General features: G+C 46.5%; 1 protein-coding gene across 1 annotated transcript; it reads right to left on the bottom strand.

Moving 5' to 3' along the window:
• Nucleotides 1–223: 223 nt before the first annotated feature.
• Nucleotides 224–13,378, bottom strand: rrp1 (ribosomal RNA processing 1). The gene is made up of 16 exons (XM_086221017.1): nt 13,162–13,378; nt 11,777–11,859; nt 10,329–10,386; nt 10,161–10,246; nt 9,203–9,264; nt 9,003–9,132; nt 7,701–7,765; nt 7,089–7,309; nt 6,401–6,501; nt 5,609–5,706; nt 5,303–5,322; nt 5,068–5,211; nt 3,773–4,890; nt 3,500–3,673; nt 2,806–2,872; nt 224–589 (listed from the first exon to the last, which is right to left on the bottom strand). The coding sequence occupies exons 1-16, from the start codon at nt 13,286–13,288 to the stop codon at nt 375–377; spliced, it is 2,769 nt and encodes a 922-aa protein (XP_086077143.1). The 5' UTR covers nt 13,289–13,378; the 3' UTR covers nt 224–374.
• Between the last annotated feature and the right edge of the window lie 1,195 nt (nt 13,379–14,573).

Genomic DNA, 14,573 nt, shown 5'->3' with positions numbered 1-14,573 from the left:
TCGGGTGACGGCAGCCAAACCGGGCCACCCTTTAACCCCTCCCAGCACTGAACCATCGCCAACAACGATGAGATTACCTGAGGTTAGGCTGCACCCCACACTCACCACTGGGGGTCTACAGCACTGCAGCCGTCCGTCTCTCAACAGGTCAGGTGTCCCGCCCCCCCAAAAAGATGTAAACCTCAATCAAACCCTAACCCTAAATTAGATAAATTTGCAAAAATGAAATTGAGCAACTTTATTAAAATGTCACTCAGAGGCAAAATGCAACAATGAAATCAGATAAACATTAAAATCTTTCTATAAATCTCCAAATTCCGCATCTTCAGCAGTTCTCAGTAAATCCGTGCCTCCGCTCAGCAAGACGCGGGCCGTCAGAAGAAGTCAGCTGCTGTTGGTCGTCTTGTCGGTCTGCTTTGTGCAGTTCTCAAGTTCTTCTTCCTGATGACCTTGGGAGACTTGTTGCTGGTGGAGGGGGTCCCCGGAGTAGACTTCAAAACCCCAGACTTGGGTTTCTGCTGCGGGTCAAAGGGAACCCTCGATGAGCCCTCTGGACTCAGCAACAGGCTGCGGTCGGTCTTCCTGAACTCTGCATGACGGAAGAGAAAACATGACAAGCAGAACACAGTCAGAACTCCTTCAGCTGAACCAAGTACTCGTTCTGTTACTCAAACCAACCGAGTACTAGTTGTGTTTCACAAACCAACCGAGTACTTGTTTTGTTACTCAAACCAACCAAGTACTAGTTCTGTTACTAAAACCAACCGTGCACTAGTTCTGTTTCACAAACCAACCGAGTACTAGTTCTGTTACTAAAACCAACCGTGCACTAGTTCTGTTTCACAAACCAACCAAGTACTTGTTCTGTTACTCAAACCAACCAAGTACTAGTTCTGTTACTCAAACCAACCAAGTACTAGTTCTGTTTCATAAACCAACCAAGTACTAGTTCTGTTACTCAAACCAACCAAGTACTAGTTCTGTTTCATAAACCAACCAAGTACTGGTTCTGTTACTCAAACCAACCAAGTGATAGTTCTGTTTCATAAACCAACCAAGTACTTGTTCTGTTACTCAAACCAACCAAGTACTAGTTCTGTTTCATAAACCAACCAAGTACTAGTTCTGTTACTCAAACCAACCAAGTACTAGTTCTGTTTCACAAACCAACCGAGTACAATTTCTGTTACTCAAACCAACCGAGCACTAGTTCAGTTACTCAAACCTACCGAGTACCAGTTCTGTTTCACAAAAAAACAAGTACTCGTTCTGTTACTCAAACCAACCGAGTACTAGTTGTGTTTCACAAACCAACCGAGTACTCGTTCTGTTACTAAAACCAACCGTGCACTAGTTCTGTTTCACAAACCAACCAAGTAATAGTTCTGTTTCACAAACCAACGAGTACTTGTTCTGTTACTCAAACCAACCAAGTACTAGTTCTGTTACTCAAACCAACCAAGTACTAGTTCTGTTACTCAAACCAACCAAGTACTAGTTCTGTTTCATAAACCAACCAAGTACTTGTTCTGTTACTCAAACCAACCAAGTACTAGTTCTGTTTCATAAACCAACCAAGTACTAGTTCTGTTACTCAAACCAACCAAGTACTAGTTCTGTTTCACAAACCAACCGAGTACAATTTCTGTTACTCAAACCAACCGAGCACTAGTTGTTACTCAAACCAACAGAGCACCAGTTCAGTTACTCAAACCAACCGAGTACCAGTTCGGTTTCACAAAAAAACAAGTACTCGTTCTGTTACTCAAACCAACCGAGTACTAGTTGTGTTTCACAAACCAACCGAGTACTCGTTCTGTTACTAAAACCAACCGTGCACTAGTTCTGTTTCACAAACCAACCAAGTACTAGTTCTGTTTCACAAACCAACCAAGTACTAGTTCTGTTTCACAAACCAACCGAGCACTAGTTCTGTTACTCAAACCAACCGAGCACCAGTTCAGTTACTCAAACCAACCGAGTACCAGTTCTGTTTCACAAAAAAAACTAGTGCTAGTTCTGTTTCACAAACCAACCGGGCACTAGTTCTGTTACTCAACCCAACCGAGTACTAGTTCCACTTCACAAACCAACCGAGTACGAGTTCTGTTAATCAAACCAACCAAGTACTCGTTCCACTTCACAAACCAACCAAGTACTCGTTCTGTTACTCAAACCAACCGAGTACTCGTTCTGTTACTCAAACCAACCAAGTACTAGTTCTGTTTCACAAACCAACCAAGTACTAGTTCTGTTACTCAGACCAACTGGGTACTAGTTCTGTTTCACAAACCAACTGAGCACTAGTTCTGTTACTCAAACCAACCAAGTACCAGTTCTGTTACTCACACCAACCAAGCACTAGTTCTGTTACTCAAACCAACCAAGTACTAGTTCTGTTTCACAAAAAAACAAGTACTAGTTCTGTTTCACAAACCAACCGAGTACTCGTTCTGTTACTCAAACCAACCGAGTACTCGTTCTGTTACTCAAACCAACCAAGTACTAGTTCCGCTTCACAAACCAACCAAGTACTACTTGTTACTCAAACCAACCAAGTACTAGTTCTGATGCCTCCTCATGACCAAGTCCTTGGAGTTTCAACCCCGTGTTTAAGGTGTCTGGTGAGTCTTCGAGCTCCGATGGTTTTTATGCTGCCATTTTCAACCAAGAAAAATAAAACTGAAAACTTTACTCGTTCACCAAGAAGAAAACCGATCAGAAAGTAAAACTAGTGTGCCACCTAGAGGATCGTGTGATCATTACTTCTGGGAGCCACTTCATGAACCACACAGGATTTCTTACCAGCTGTTTTATTATTCTTGAGATGGAAGGTCACCTTCTTGGACTCTGACGTGGGAGTTTCACACACCTGTGAAACAGAAGCAGAAATGAACGCCAGAACCATCCAAGCACCAATACGTGGGATCAGCTTCCTCAATAAGACAGAGCCGTTCACTGAACCGGACCCTGGGCAAGGGCTGGAGAGTGGGTGGGGCGCAGGAGTGTGGGCCCTACGGCAAAACCGGCGAGTAAATCTGAAAGGACAACCCAGTGACAGGTAGATGCTTGAACCAAACTCGCGATGCCCCGAGGAACCAATCCCATCTGTCAGACCACGGAGCTCAGCTCAGACCGTCTCCACACCGCTGCATCTTTGTGTTTCATTACTGCCATTAATATTAAATGTTTGTACAATCAATTTAACAATTAAACATAAGAAGACTGTCAAGTAAGGGGGCACAGCAAACCCACCAAAACAGAGACGAAACACGAACTTGTTCCAGGGTGTTTCTAGCCAGTGGGATGAAGTGGCCATCTTAGAGCTTTTATTCAACAGTTCCCACCCTGATAGCCTCTCAGTCCTTTTCATGCGCTCCCATTCCTTCCAAACGTTTTCAGCTGTAGCTGCCTGTCCTCCGTGCAGCACTCTGAGCTGAGTTCGCTGGTATGAGAGGTGACTCTAGAATGTGTCCGCAGACCTGAACGCCTCGGTTACCTCGTGGCTGGGCAGCAGCGCCCCGCCGCGCCTCTTGGTCCTGCAGAACAGAGGTGTTGGGACTTTGGCTTTGCTCTGAAAGCTCACAAAGTCCGACGCTGATCCTGCAGATGTCTTCTTCTTCTTCTTCTTCTGCTTTTTAGTGGTCAGAAGTGCGGGTGACTCGTCAGCACCCTAAAAGAAAGTGAAATTTTTCACATATAATTTCCAAAGCAACCTGACCAACCCAGTATCTGATCCTTCGAGCCACTCGGCCTCATATGACATACTCACACTGCTCAGTTTTGTTATCGTGGCTGCTGTTGCTTCTTCTGCCGGGCCGTTGTTGGACGCAGCCTCCTCAATCTCATCGGCCTCAAACTCAAACACCACCGGGATCTTCCTCTTCTTCTTGGTCGGTTTCCCACAGGAAGAGAGCTCCTCCTCCACGCCGCCGGTCCCTTGCTCGTTGGGCTGGGCCGTTGCCTGGGACTTCCTCCTCTTCTTAGCTGGTGTTACCACGACGACGTCTGGCTTCTCAGCCTCCAGCGGCTGAGGGTTCTTTGCCACTTCCTCTTCCTCACACATTGTTTCTTGTTTATTCTTTTTCCTTCTCTTCTTCAGAGGTACATGTTCATCTGCAGCAGGTGCAGACTGAAGTGACTGATCTTCAGGTGTGTGATCCGTTTCCTCCTTGTTTGGATCCATTTTCACTTCCTGCTTGTTCTTCTTCCTCTTTTTTTTAAGTGGCACATCGGTGGTAACTTCTGACGTGATTGGTGGGATGTTTCCCTGGGCACTTGGGGCTTCATCGGTCTCCCCACTCGTGGCAGGGGTTGGACAGTCGTCTGGCTTCTGAGGGGCGGTGGTTGAATCCCCCACAGCTGAGGTCTCTGTTGCACTCAGCGATGATTCCACAGCGATCCCCTTCATCTTCTTCAGGCCTCTCTTTTTCCTCTTTGCAGGGGTTGTCGCCGCAGTCTCGGCACCACCTTCCTGTGCAACAGAAACCTGTTGCGCCACTGCCTCCTCAAATTCAGACGCATCCTCCATCTTCTTTGAGAAGGGTTCTGGTTGATCCGTCCTGTTTGGACAGGGCTTTGGTCCACCGGTTTCTTCTGTGACTGTTACTGATGCCTGTTGCTTTACCTCCAGGAGGAGCTGAGTTTCTGGCTGGCCCTCTGGAGCAGCTGCTTCTGTGACTTGAACAGATGAGACGTTCTCTTTCATGGCCTCCGGTTCGGTCTTCCCCACATTTACGTCGACACCTGTATTTCCACCGCGTCTTGCTTTCTTTTTCTTCTTCTTACGCTTTTTCTTTTTCTTGTCACTGTTGGCAACTGAGTCTGTTGGTTCACAAACATCTTCTCCTGAGCCGTTGCTTTGCTTGAGCAGAGATGACTTCTTCTTACCTGAAACAGAAGACAGGAATTACTGACCACAAACCAAACAGTTTTCTGTGCAAGGAGACTAAACGTACTTCATTCAGTAGCAGACGCGCCCAGGCATGTTCTAAAGCATCTGGATGAGCTACACTAGCATGGAGGAACCTTTCAGCCATGAGAAGTGACCATCACAACCTGGCCTACCTTTACTCTTCTTAGCATCTGCAGACCCCTTCTGGCCCTCCTGTGTGAGCCCTCCCTCCCTCTTCATCCTCTTCCTGCTGCCAAACATGTCGTCATCCTCATCTGTGGAGACTTCCTCTGGATACTCGACCTTAGGAAAGATACCTGGGAGGAAATCCAGGGGAAAGAGTCAGAAGGGGAGGAGGAACACAAATAACACGACAAAGGACAAAGAACGTGGCTGATCAGCTCCTACCTTTGCTGAGGTTCTGCAGTCTGAGCAGAGAGAAAAAGAGAAGAGTTTGACTACAAGTGTAGATCATCAAGAGGCAGAACAAGCGCCACAGCACATCAGTTACTTTACTGTGTATTAGAACTGTTACAGAACTCTCTGCACGTGCTGCAGACAGGAGTAGTAACGTTGATTGACAGCTCGCCATCACACTTGACCTACAACCAATCATCCACCTGCAGTCATTGCATTAGCGCCACCTGCTGATCTTGAGTGTGAGGTGACTCGGCCCAGGCTCACACCAGGACTCACGTCAGAGGTACTACTCACACTTTGATGATCTTGTAGAGTCTCTGTCTGTTGCGGCTGGGGATGTTGCTTTTACTGGACAGTCCAAACAGCTTATCAGCCAGCGCAGCATAGTCAAACTACAAAACACACAAACGACATCATCAGAAACTAAAGCGACTCGTCACCAGTAAACCGGTTGGTCAGCCAAAGTGACGAGTGCAAGAAAGAATGACGGCGAGCGACTCACCTGGCAGCTGCACTTCTTGGACACTCATTTTTGTCAGAAGTTTAATGTATAGCGGTGAGTGACATTAGCATCTCGTCTGCCCATCAGAGGATAATGAAGTAGTAGCCAGCTGTAAGTAGCTAACTAAAAGTAGCCAGCTAGCTGTCAGTAGCTGGCTGCAAGTAGCTAGCTAGATATAAGTAGCTAGCTAGCTACTTATATCTAGCTAGCAGTCAGTAGCTGGCTGCAAGTAGCTAGCTAGATATAAGTAGCTAGCTAGCTACTTATATCTAGCTAGCAGTCAGTAGCTGGCTGCAAGTAAGCTTCACTGCAGATCTACTTTGATTTGTCCACGTCAGGTCAGGTTGCTCCGCTATGAGAATGAGCTCCAGTATCTAAGGTTTGACTACAGCTTAAAGCAGCACGTTCATATTTCAATAGCAGCAGCATGTTTAGGATTCTGTGTATTCTTGTCCAACTGTTAGCAGTACATTATTGCTGTTTTTTCCCAAACACACCCACACCTAAAGAGAAAACATCTAGCATTTGGGATGTTTGAATGGAGTTTGGACAGTTGGAACCGTTAGTCAGGAGCGCTGCATCACCTGTAGGACTGGTGCCATATCGTCATCACCTGACGGCTCAGTGTCTGAGCCCACCAAGTGCAGAAGCTCATCATCATCATCTTCATCATGGGAATTACCACCTGAAAATAAAAAAGAGCACAGCATCTGTTACGCCTCAGTGTGTCTCAGGTGACCTGCACCTGATCAAACACTGTGATTTCAATCTGATCACAAAACCCACATCACAACGCCCCGCGGGGGTAAACGGGCGATGTTTCACCCTGTTATTCCATGGACTGACCCGCCCTGGTGCTCCAAGCACAATGAATAAAACTAATCAGGATTTAAACTTCTGCCATTTCAAAATGGCAGAGAGCCACAATATTAGTTAAATGGCCAATTCTGTGTCTCAGTACCATGAAGCCTAAGCCAGCGGTCCTGCCTCTACATCATGCAGACTTGAGAAAAGAACTTTATTCGACAGAGATCCCTACAACAATCAATCCATCGAATGGAAACTGACTGATTGCCTGCATGCACCAGTTGGATTTCTGCTGCCATATTTTACCATGAGTTCTACATATGGACGCCCCCCGTGAGGTATCACCGCCCCTCGATTATTCATGAAAGTACTTCAGCTTGGAAGGCACGACTCGTGTCCATCCCCGGCAGACTTGGATAAAATAACAAATCCTTTATTCCCAAACCATTTTTGGAGGACGTGTACCGTTCATCTGCTCCTGGGCGCCTTTCTTGCCGACAGGTTTACTTGTTGTCTTCGCCTTAATCTGTTCGTTGTGCTCCTCCTCCTCCTCAGAGGCCTGCCCCGAGTCAGAGTCAGAGGCCTCCGCTGCCTTCAGCTCCTTCATTAAATCATCAATGGCGTAAGGAGCCTGGTCTATAATCGTGCTGAAGATGTTGCTGCAGATGGCTGCGAAAAGAGTCCGACTGGTGAGATGGATGAAAAGAAGCAGCAGAAGACAGAGTGAGAGGAGGAACGCTGTTAGCGCTGTTAGACATCAACATCCAAACAAGCTCAGGTAAGACCAGAATAAAACCCCCTGGGGGAGCAGAGCTGAGACACGCGGCAATGAGGTTTAAGATGACGACTTGAATAATGACAATTGTCTCCAAACGGAAACTGCAGTTTGAAATGCTACTCCTGCCGTGCTGACAGACAGACGTCACAGTCGACAGCAAAACTGTCTAGTGGCTGATATTATACATCTCCATTAGTGGGATGGAGGCTCTAACAGAACCGGTTCTGTTAGAGCCTCCATCCCACTAATGCAGGAGTCGTCGTCCCGCTGGTAGAGGAAGCTGAGGGAGGCCGACTTACTCTTTGGTTTTTGCTGCTGTTTTGCAGAACGGCTCTATGAACGTCAGGTTCTGGTCAGCAGTGAGCTGGGACAAGAAACACAAAAGGGATTATTTCAGACCCAGGAGTTAAAATACGTCCACAAGGTTTTGCTGTGTTTATAGTAACCATGAACGTGGTCATCGTGTGGGGATCATGGTGACCTTCATCTAAACAGACGAAGAGCTGCAGCTCTGGTTGACTGCAGAAGTGAGGTTTGGTTGCTAATGAGCATAATAGGTGTAATAATATTAATAATACAGATAATAGTAACAATAGCAATAAGAATAATGATAATAATAACAACAACAACACTAAACAGGAGGTTGGGTTGTTTTCATGATGTACTTTGAGAAAAGGTGGAAATGTTGAGACTGAACTCCTCGTGCTGATAGATTCAGAGCTAAGAGACCAATTCAGCGACTTAATTTATCGGTGAGCGTTCAGGGCTCCGCCCCCTCACCACACCCACCATTCAAACTCACCGTGACCGTTCAGACAAATCTGATCTTCTGTTTGCTCGACTTAGTAACTTTTAAAAGGAAACAACTGACGAATCATTTTCCCGTCACTGTTCCCAGTTAACCAGCTGATGCTCAGACTTCTGAATAATTAAGAGTAAAAAAGACAAAATGAGAAAAAATTTAATTTGTTGTATTTTGCTTCCTTTGAAGAGTTAATAGGAGAGCAAACAGTGCATCAAATTAATCTAAAAAGCTATAAAGGGATGTGGAAACAGGTCTCCTTGAAGAAGAGGCTCAGCAGAACCACTGATAGCTGCTCTATAAAGCAGCGCTGACGATCATTAGATTTTCCTACTGTCAGCGAACGTATCAGCACTTCACCCTTTGCTCTCAACATTTCCACTTTCTTCCTCTCCCCCCAGCTCTCCGTCACAGTTTTTCTTCCTCCATGTTACTGCAAATAATCGCAGCAGAGCCAAATGGGACCTGATCAGTCCGCTGTGGCGCTCTGACGGACAGATGCTGAAGTAGCTCGCCACATTTTCATCACTTCACCCCGGTGCCTCTGTCAGGACACCTGATGGTTGATAGTGTGTGAGGAAAGCCGACGTTAGAAGACGCTCCTCTTAGCACCTTCATGTGTTGGCACAATCTTTCACCAAACACCCCAAGTTGTGTCTTTGGGAATCCAGCTGTTTACCTTCGGTTGTCCTGCTTCAGTTCAGCTCAACTCCAACATGGTGGAAAATCCCAGCAAAGACCAGCCCCCCCCTTCCTGATGTTTATCACAGAGTGTGTAGGAGAAAGTGGTGGGCCGTACCTCTGCTGCCCCCACAGCTGCCAGCTCGGTCATGTACAGGTCCAGGACGTGGAGCTGCAGCCCGCTGGGCGCTTCGCTGCTGCTGTGCAGGAGCTCTGCTGTCAGCACCTCCAGGAACCTGTCCACCACACTGCCACACCAGGAGGGGTGAGCGGGTGAACTCTCACAACACTGACATGAACAGGCGTGGACGATATTACCTGCTGTCCCAGTTGTTCCTCTTCAACAACTCAAACGTCTGTCTGAACATGAAGCGGACAAGCTGCAGAACAAGCAGCAGGAGGGTTACTGTCATGGGTTGGCAGCTTAAACACGGTGTGTACTTTTACTTTCTTCACAGAAAAAGAATTTTAAATTAAACTGAAACAGTATTGGTGTTTTAAACCCACAGCTTCGGAATTTTATCAACCGTCTTTTTAGATTTTGCATTTTTGGTTAATTCAGAGGCGCGTGAAGCACCTCAGAGACTCTTCAACTTACTTTCAACATCAAAATTTCACAAACTAATGAGATCAACTCTTAAACGTAGGCATTTCTATTCTGTGCCAGTGAACAGGAGACTGACTGGTACTGGAGGAGCTCGTGATACGATGCACCTTACAGTACATAATATGATGAAATCTCCACAGAACCTTTTCGATGTCGTTTCAGACTCCTACCAGTGAATGGTGCGGACACACGCTCAAGTGGAACTGCATGCGCTGATCAAATAGCTACACCGGCTAACCAAGGGCCTGCAGCTAAAAAAAAAAGGAGCAATTCAACACTGAGAGGACAGAACGTCTCCTTTTATCTCTGTATTCAAGCACCTTTCAAAAAAAATGTTTTCTGCAGAAATTTCTATTTGAATTGTTGAAATTGTATTCATCCTCCAGTTTCTGATGACTAAAGCATTTTTTTTATATATAAAAGCAGAATTCTGGGAGGAAGAAGGAGCAGCCACTCTGTCCTGTCATTCCAGGGTCATCAAAGTCCTGACAGCCCTTTACTCACTGTGTCCTGCAATGATCACTTATTCTGAACTTTCTGTGCAACTTGTCTGACAGGAGAGGTGACTGAAGCAAAGAAGTTAAAATCTAAAACCGACCCACGTACGAGGAGATGTTCTGTCTGCCGTGTGAAGAGATGACACTCCCTGAGCTGTCTGCTCACACTCACCTGGAAGAACTTGTCCATCCGCAGCCGGTCGATACCGGTCCACTCCCTTTTCAAGGTCTGCAGGGAAGTCTCCAGGTACAGGAACTCTGTAGATGTCAGCACGGCACCTCATCAAACATTAACGTATCATTACGTCAGGAGTTTTCACATCAAACTTGTGCAACTTACGGCCGCCAACATCGTGGAAGCTGTGGATCAGGCCAGAGATCAGGTGGGAGAGCTCCTCCTACAGCAGAAAGGTGATGATGAGGGACTCAACCAGGGGCACCTTCATCAGGGCCACTGCTGATTAGAGGCCTGATTGACTTAAGACAAGTTCATTGTCAGGTAGAGACACGCTTGATTCTACCAGACGGAAAAATCAGCCGGCACGCCGGGCTGATGCAGCGCGTCACACCAAGTCAAACCGAGCCAGCGCACGTAAGGAAACTGCAAATGATGCGCGTGGAGCTGTGGGTGGCGCGTCTGAACAGGATGCTGCTGTTAGAGGAAGAGTGTAACCGCTCTCTCCGTTAGAGTGGAGACCGGGACATGTTTGGTTCTGTTTGAGCCCAGCCTGAGTCTGGAGCACAGCTGCTGTACAGCCTCACTATGAACCAGAGAACAACTCACTCAACACAAACGACCAACAACAGACGAGCAGCCTGGAGCCTCAGCCAGCTAACCCAGACCTGCAGGCTAAAACTGCAGCAGACAACCAACAAGCACAAGATTATGACAACAGAGTGAAGTCTGGACTGCTCCGATGGGGGGGGGCATGTATCGGCCCAGTTTTATGGGCTTTCCGAAATGTCTTAGGATTCTAGAAAAATGCGAATTGTCCAAATTCCCAATGTTTACAAGCGCTTTCCCGTGTGTTGAACATATGAAGAGCATAATAACATCTTTTCATGTGGATCATGTTGAGTTGATCAGACACTGTACCTCCCAACAGACACCAGAAGAAAATATCAGTGAAGCAGCAACACAAAGATGTAGAAACAGTATCATCACCATGGCAACCACAGCCACAAATGCTCCCTACTACACAAAGGAAGCTAGTGTAGACATTATCATGCAGGACACACACACACACACACACCACTACATTGCTAGGCAACCTAACCCTGCTATCAGCACTTACTAATATAACAACGTATGTGTGAGAGTTGCAGATATGAACATTTTGGCCAGTGCCAATCTGATCTGCACTAACACAACTTGACAATAAATGTTTTGGAAAAATGACGCGTGTAAAATAAAAAATGTGATGATTCTGGATTTTTTTTTTTTTAATTATAAAAGCCCATAAATTATATTTACCACATTGTTTCCTCTCAACGGGTCACAGGCCTTCCAAACAAACACACACCAGAACACACCTGGTCACTGGAGTCATATCATCTCACAGCTTTGAAATACGTGAAATCAAAGATATTAAAACATACAGCCACGGCAGTGGATGTGTCCAACAAACACACACACACACACACACACACACACACACACACACACACACTTTCTCAACAGCAGCTACATGGAAATGTCTCTTGTTTAAGTCAGACTGGTTTTGCAAACTGACTGACCCTGAAGGCTACAGATACATCAAGCTAGAGAGAGCAAAACGGTAAACGTACCTGAAGGAGAGGTTTGTCCTGCATCCACAAGCAGTAGAACAGACCCTTCCAGAGCTTCAGCAGCTCGTCGCCTGAAAATCCACCTGCACAGAGGACACACACCAGACAGGTGGTGGTCAGGTAACAGACAAGCTACTACACAGGTGGGAGACAGGTAACAGACAAGCTACTACACAGGTGGGAGACAGGTAACAGACAAGCTACTACACAGGTGGGAGACAGGTAACAGACAAGCTACTACACAGGTGGGAGACAGGTAACAGACAAGCTACTACACAGGTGGGAGACAGGTAACAGACAAGCTACTACACAGGTGGGAGACAGGTAACAGACAAGCTACAACACAGGTGGGAGACAGGTAACAGACAAGCTACTACACAGGTGGGAGACAGGTAACAGACAAGCTACTACACAGGTGGGAGACTAGCTACTATACAGGAGGGAGACTAGCTACTATACAGGTAACAGACAAGCTACTATACAGGTGGGAGGCAAGCTACTATACAGGTGGGAGGCAAGCTACTATACAGGAGGGAGACAAGCTACTATACAGGTGGGAGACAAGCTACTATACAGGTAACAGACAAGCTACTGTACAGGTGGAACACTAGCTACTCTACAGGTGGGAGACTAGCTACTATACAGGTAACAGACAAGCTACTATACAGGTGGAACACTAGCTACTATACAGGTAACAGACAAGCTACTATACAGGTAACAGACAAGTTACTATACAGGTAACAGACAAGTTACTATACAGGTGGAAGACTAGCTACTCTACAGGTGGGAGACTAGCTACTATACAGGTAACAGACAAGTTACTATACAGGTGGAAGACTAGCTACTCTACAGGTGGGAGACTAGCTACTATACAGGTAACAGACAAGTTACTATACAGGTGGAAGACTAGCTACTCTACAGGTGGGAGACTAGCTACTATACAGGTAACAGACAAGCTACTATACAGGTAACAGACAAGCTACTGTACAGGTGGAACACTAGCTACTATACAGGTAACAGACAAGCTACTATACAGGTGGGAGACTAGCTACTATACAGGTAACAGACAAGCTACTGTACAGGTGGAAGACTAGCTACTATACAGGTAACAGACAAGCTACTGTACAGGTGGTAGAGAGGTGACGTACAGGTAGCAGCATCGGATGAACATGAATGAGTTTCTGACCCGATGCCACCTCCCCCACGTGTGTGCTACTATTTCCTTTGCTAACGCGGAGGTCTGGGTTCGGCCACACGGAGGCTGGTTTGCCGCCAGGTGTAGCGTTGCCTTCTGTTCATAGCGGTGCTCATCGTCGAACCCACGGATTTTGTGTTTTAGTCCTGATGCTGCAACGCAGCTAGCTAACGCCGACAGGCTAGCTTACCTGTGGGATTCTGTGACCTCGCATGTATGTACTTCCTCAGCTTCTTTAAGGCTTTGGTTCGGACGGGCCTCTCGTTGCAGGCCAGTCTCTGAGCCAACTGGACCTCTGGCTGTAGAATAGCCGCCATGATAACGCCGATTCACGTGGAAACTCTACAGCTTTACTTCGCTCCCTTCGTCCCACGTTTCTACAGTGCGGCGCGGAGTGATGACGTCACCAGAATCCCAGCACCAGATTGCTGTGCGATGGTCTGGGAATGAAGGCACAATTCTCTGAGTGATAATGGTTGAAAAGACACTTTTCTCTGCAGCGCGAAGTTCTTTCCTTATGAATCTTTTGTCATAAACCTCATCACGCGGAAAGACAGAACAGTTGTCGTAAACAGATGTTGCTGCTGGGCCCAATTTTTTATTTGATGAAGAGTTTTCAACAGTAAATTCAAATTAAACTGCGTCCAACAAAATCTGAAAATCTCCTGGTCTACCTGGAATTCCATCTCATCATTTCCATTCGCACTGTAGATGCAAATGTAAACGAATTCAGGAAATGACAGGGAAATTTCCCCATTTTCATCTCCAGGTATTTGGGGATTTCGTGCTGATTCCAAGAAAATGCCTCAAACCAAGGGATTGTTTACCAATGATGCGTCTGTCTTCTGTCTGACAGTAAATAAACTCTAGTCTACAGACTGTGAGTGTTTGGAGTCAATAGTGATGACTCAGTTTGACTCCTTACCTCCTTGATAAAATTAGTCACTGTGTTTTTATCTCTTAAATTATAAAATCTTCCGTTCATCCATCCCCCCATGTTCCCCCTCTTCTCCTGTTGAGGGTGGTGGGGGTGGAGCCTATCCCAGCAGCCTTCCCCCTGGACAGGTCACCAGTCCATGGCAGGGCCAACACATAGAGACAGACAACCATTGGCTCTCCCAGCCACACCTACGGTCAATTTAGAGTCTGGATTAACCTGGTCCCTCTTGATGTCTTTGGACTGTGGAGGAAGCTGGAGTACCAGAGAGAACCCAGCAGGAACAGGGAGAACATGGAGACTCACCCAGAAAGACCCCGTGCTGCAGCCGGGGCTCCACCCCCAACCTTCTTGATGGGGGCCACAGGGAGGACCACTGCTCCACTGTGCTGCCTCCATTATAAAAATGTATGTCCTAAATTAAAGAAGGAAGCCCATCTTTTCTCAAAGTGAGATCAAATGAATACGATGTCTGTCTACTGATCGTCGCTGATGACGTCACTGAATAAACACACAAAACAGCCCTCAGAGTTGAGAGAACCTTTGATTCTTTATGTCCAGCAGTTTACAGTGCGCATCCATCTATGCTGCAGTGTCTCCTTGGGTGGTACGTGTCATTGAAATCATTAAGAATGATCTTCCTGGTTCCCATGACAGGCTGCAGT

This window comes from Aulostomus chinensis, chromosome 12, assembly GCF_037954235.1.
Source record: "Aulostomus chinensis isolate RoL2024-O1b breed Wild chromosome 12, RoL_Achi_v1.0, whole genome shotgun sequence".
NCBI classification, from domain to species: Eukaryota; Metazoa; Chordata; class Actinopteri; order Syngnathiformes; family Aulostomidae; genus Aulostomus; species Aulostomus chinensis.
Note: the sequence above shows the minus strand (reverse complement) of the source record. Positions and strands in the feature narration are given on the sequence as shown.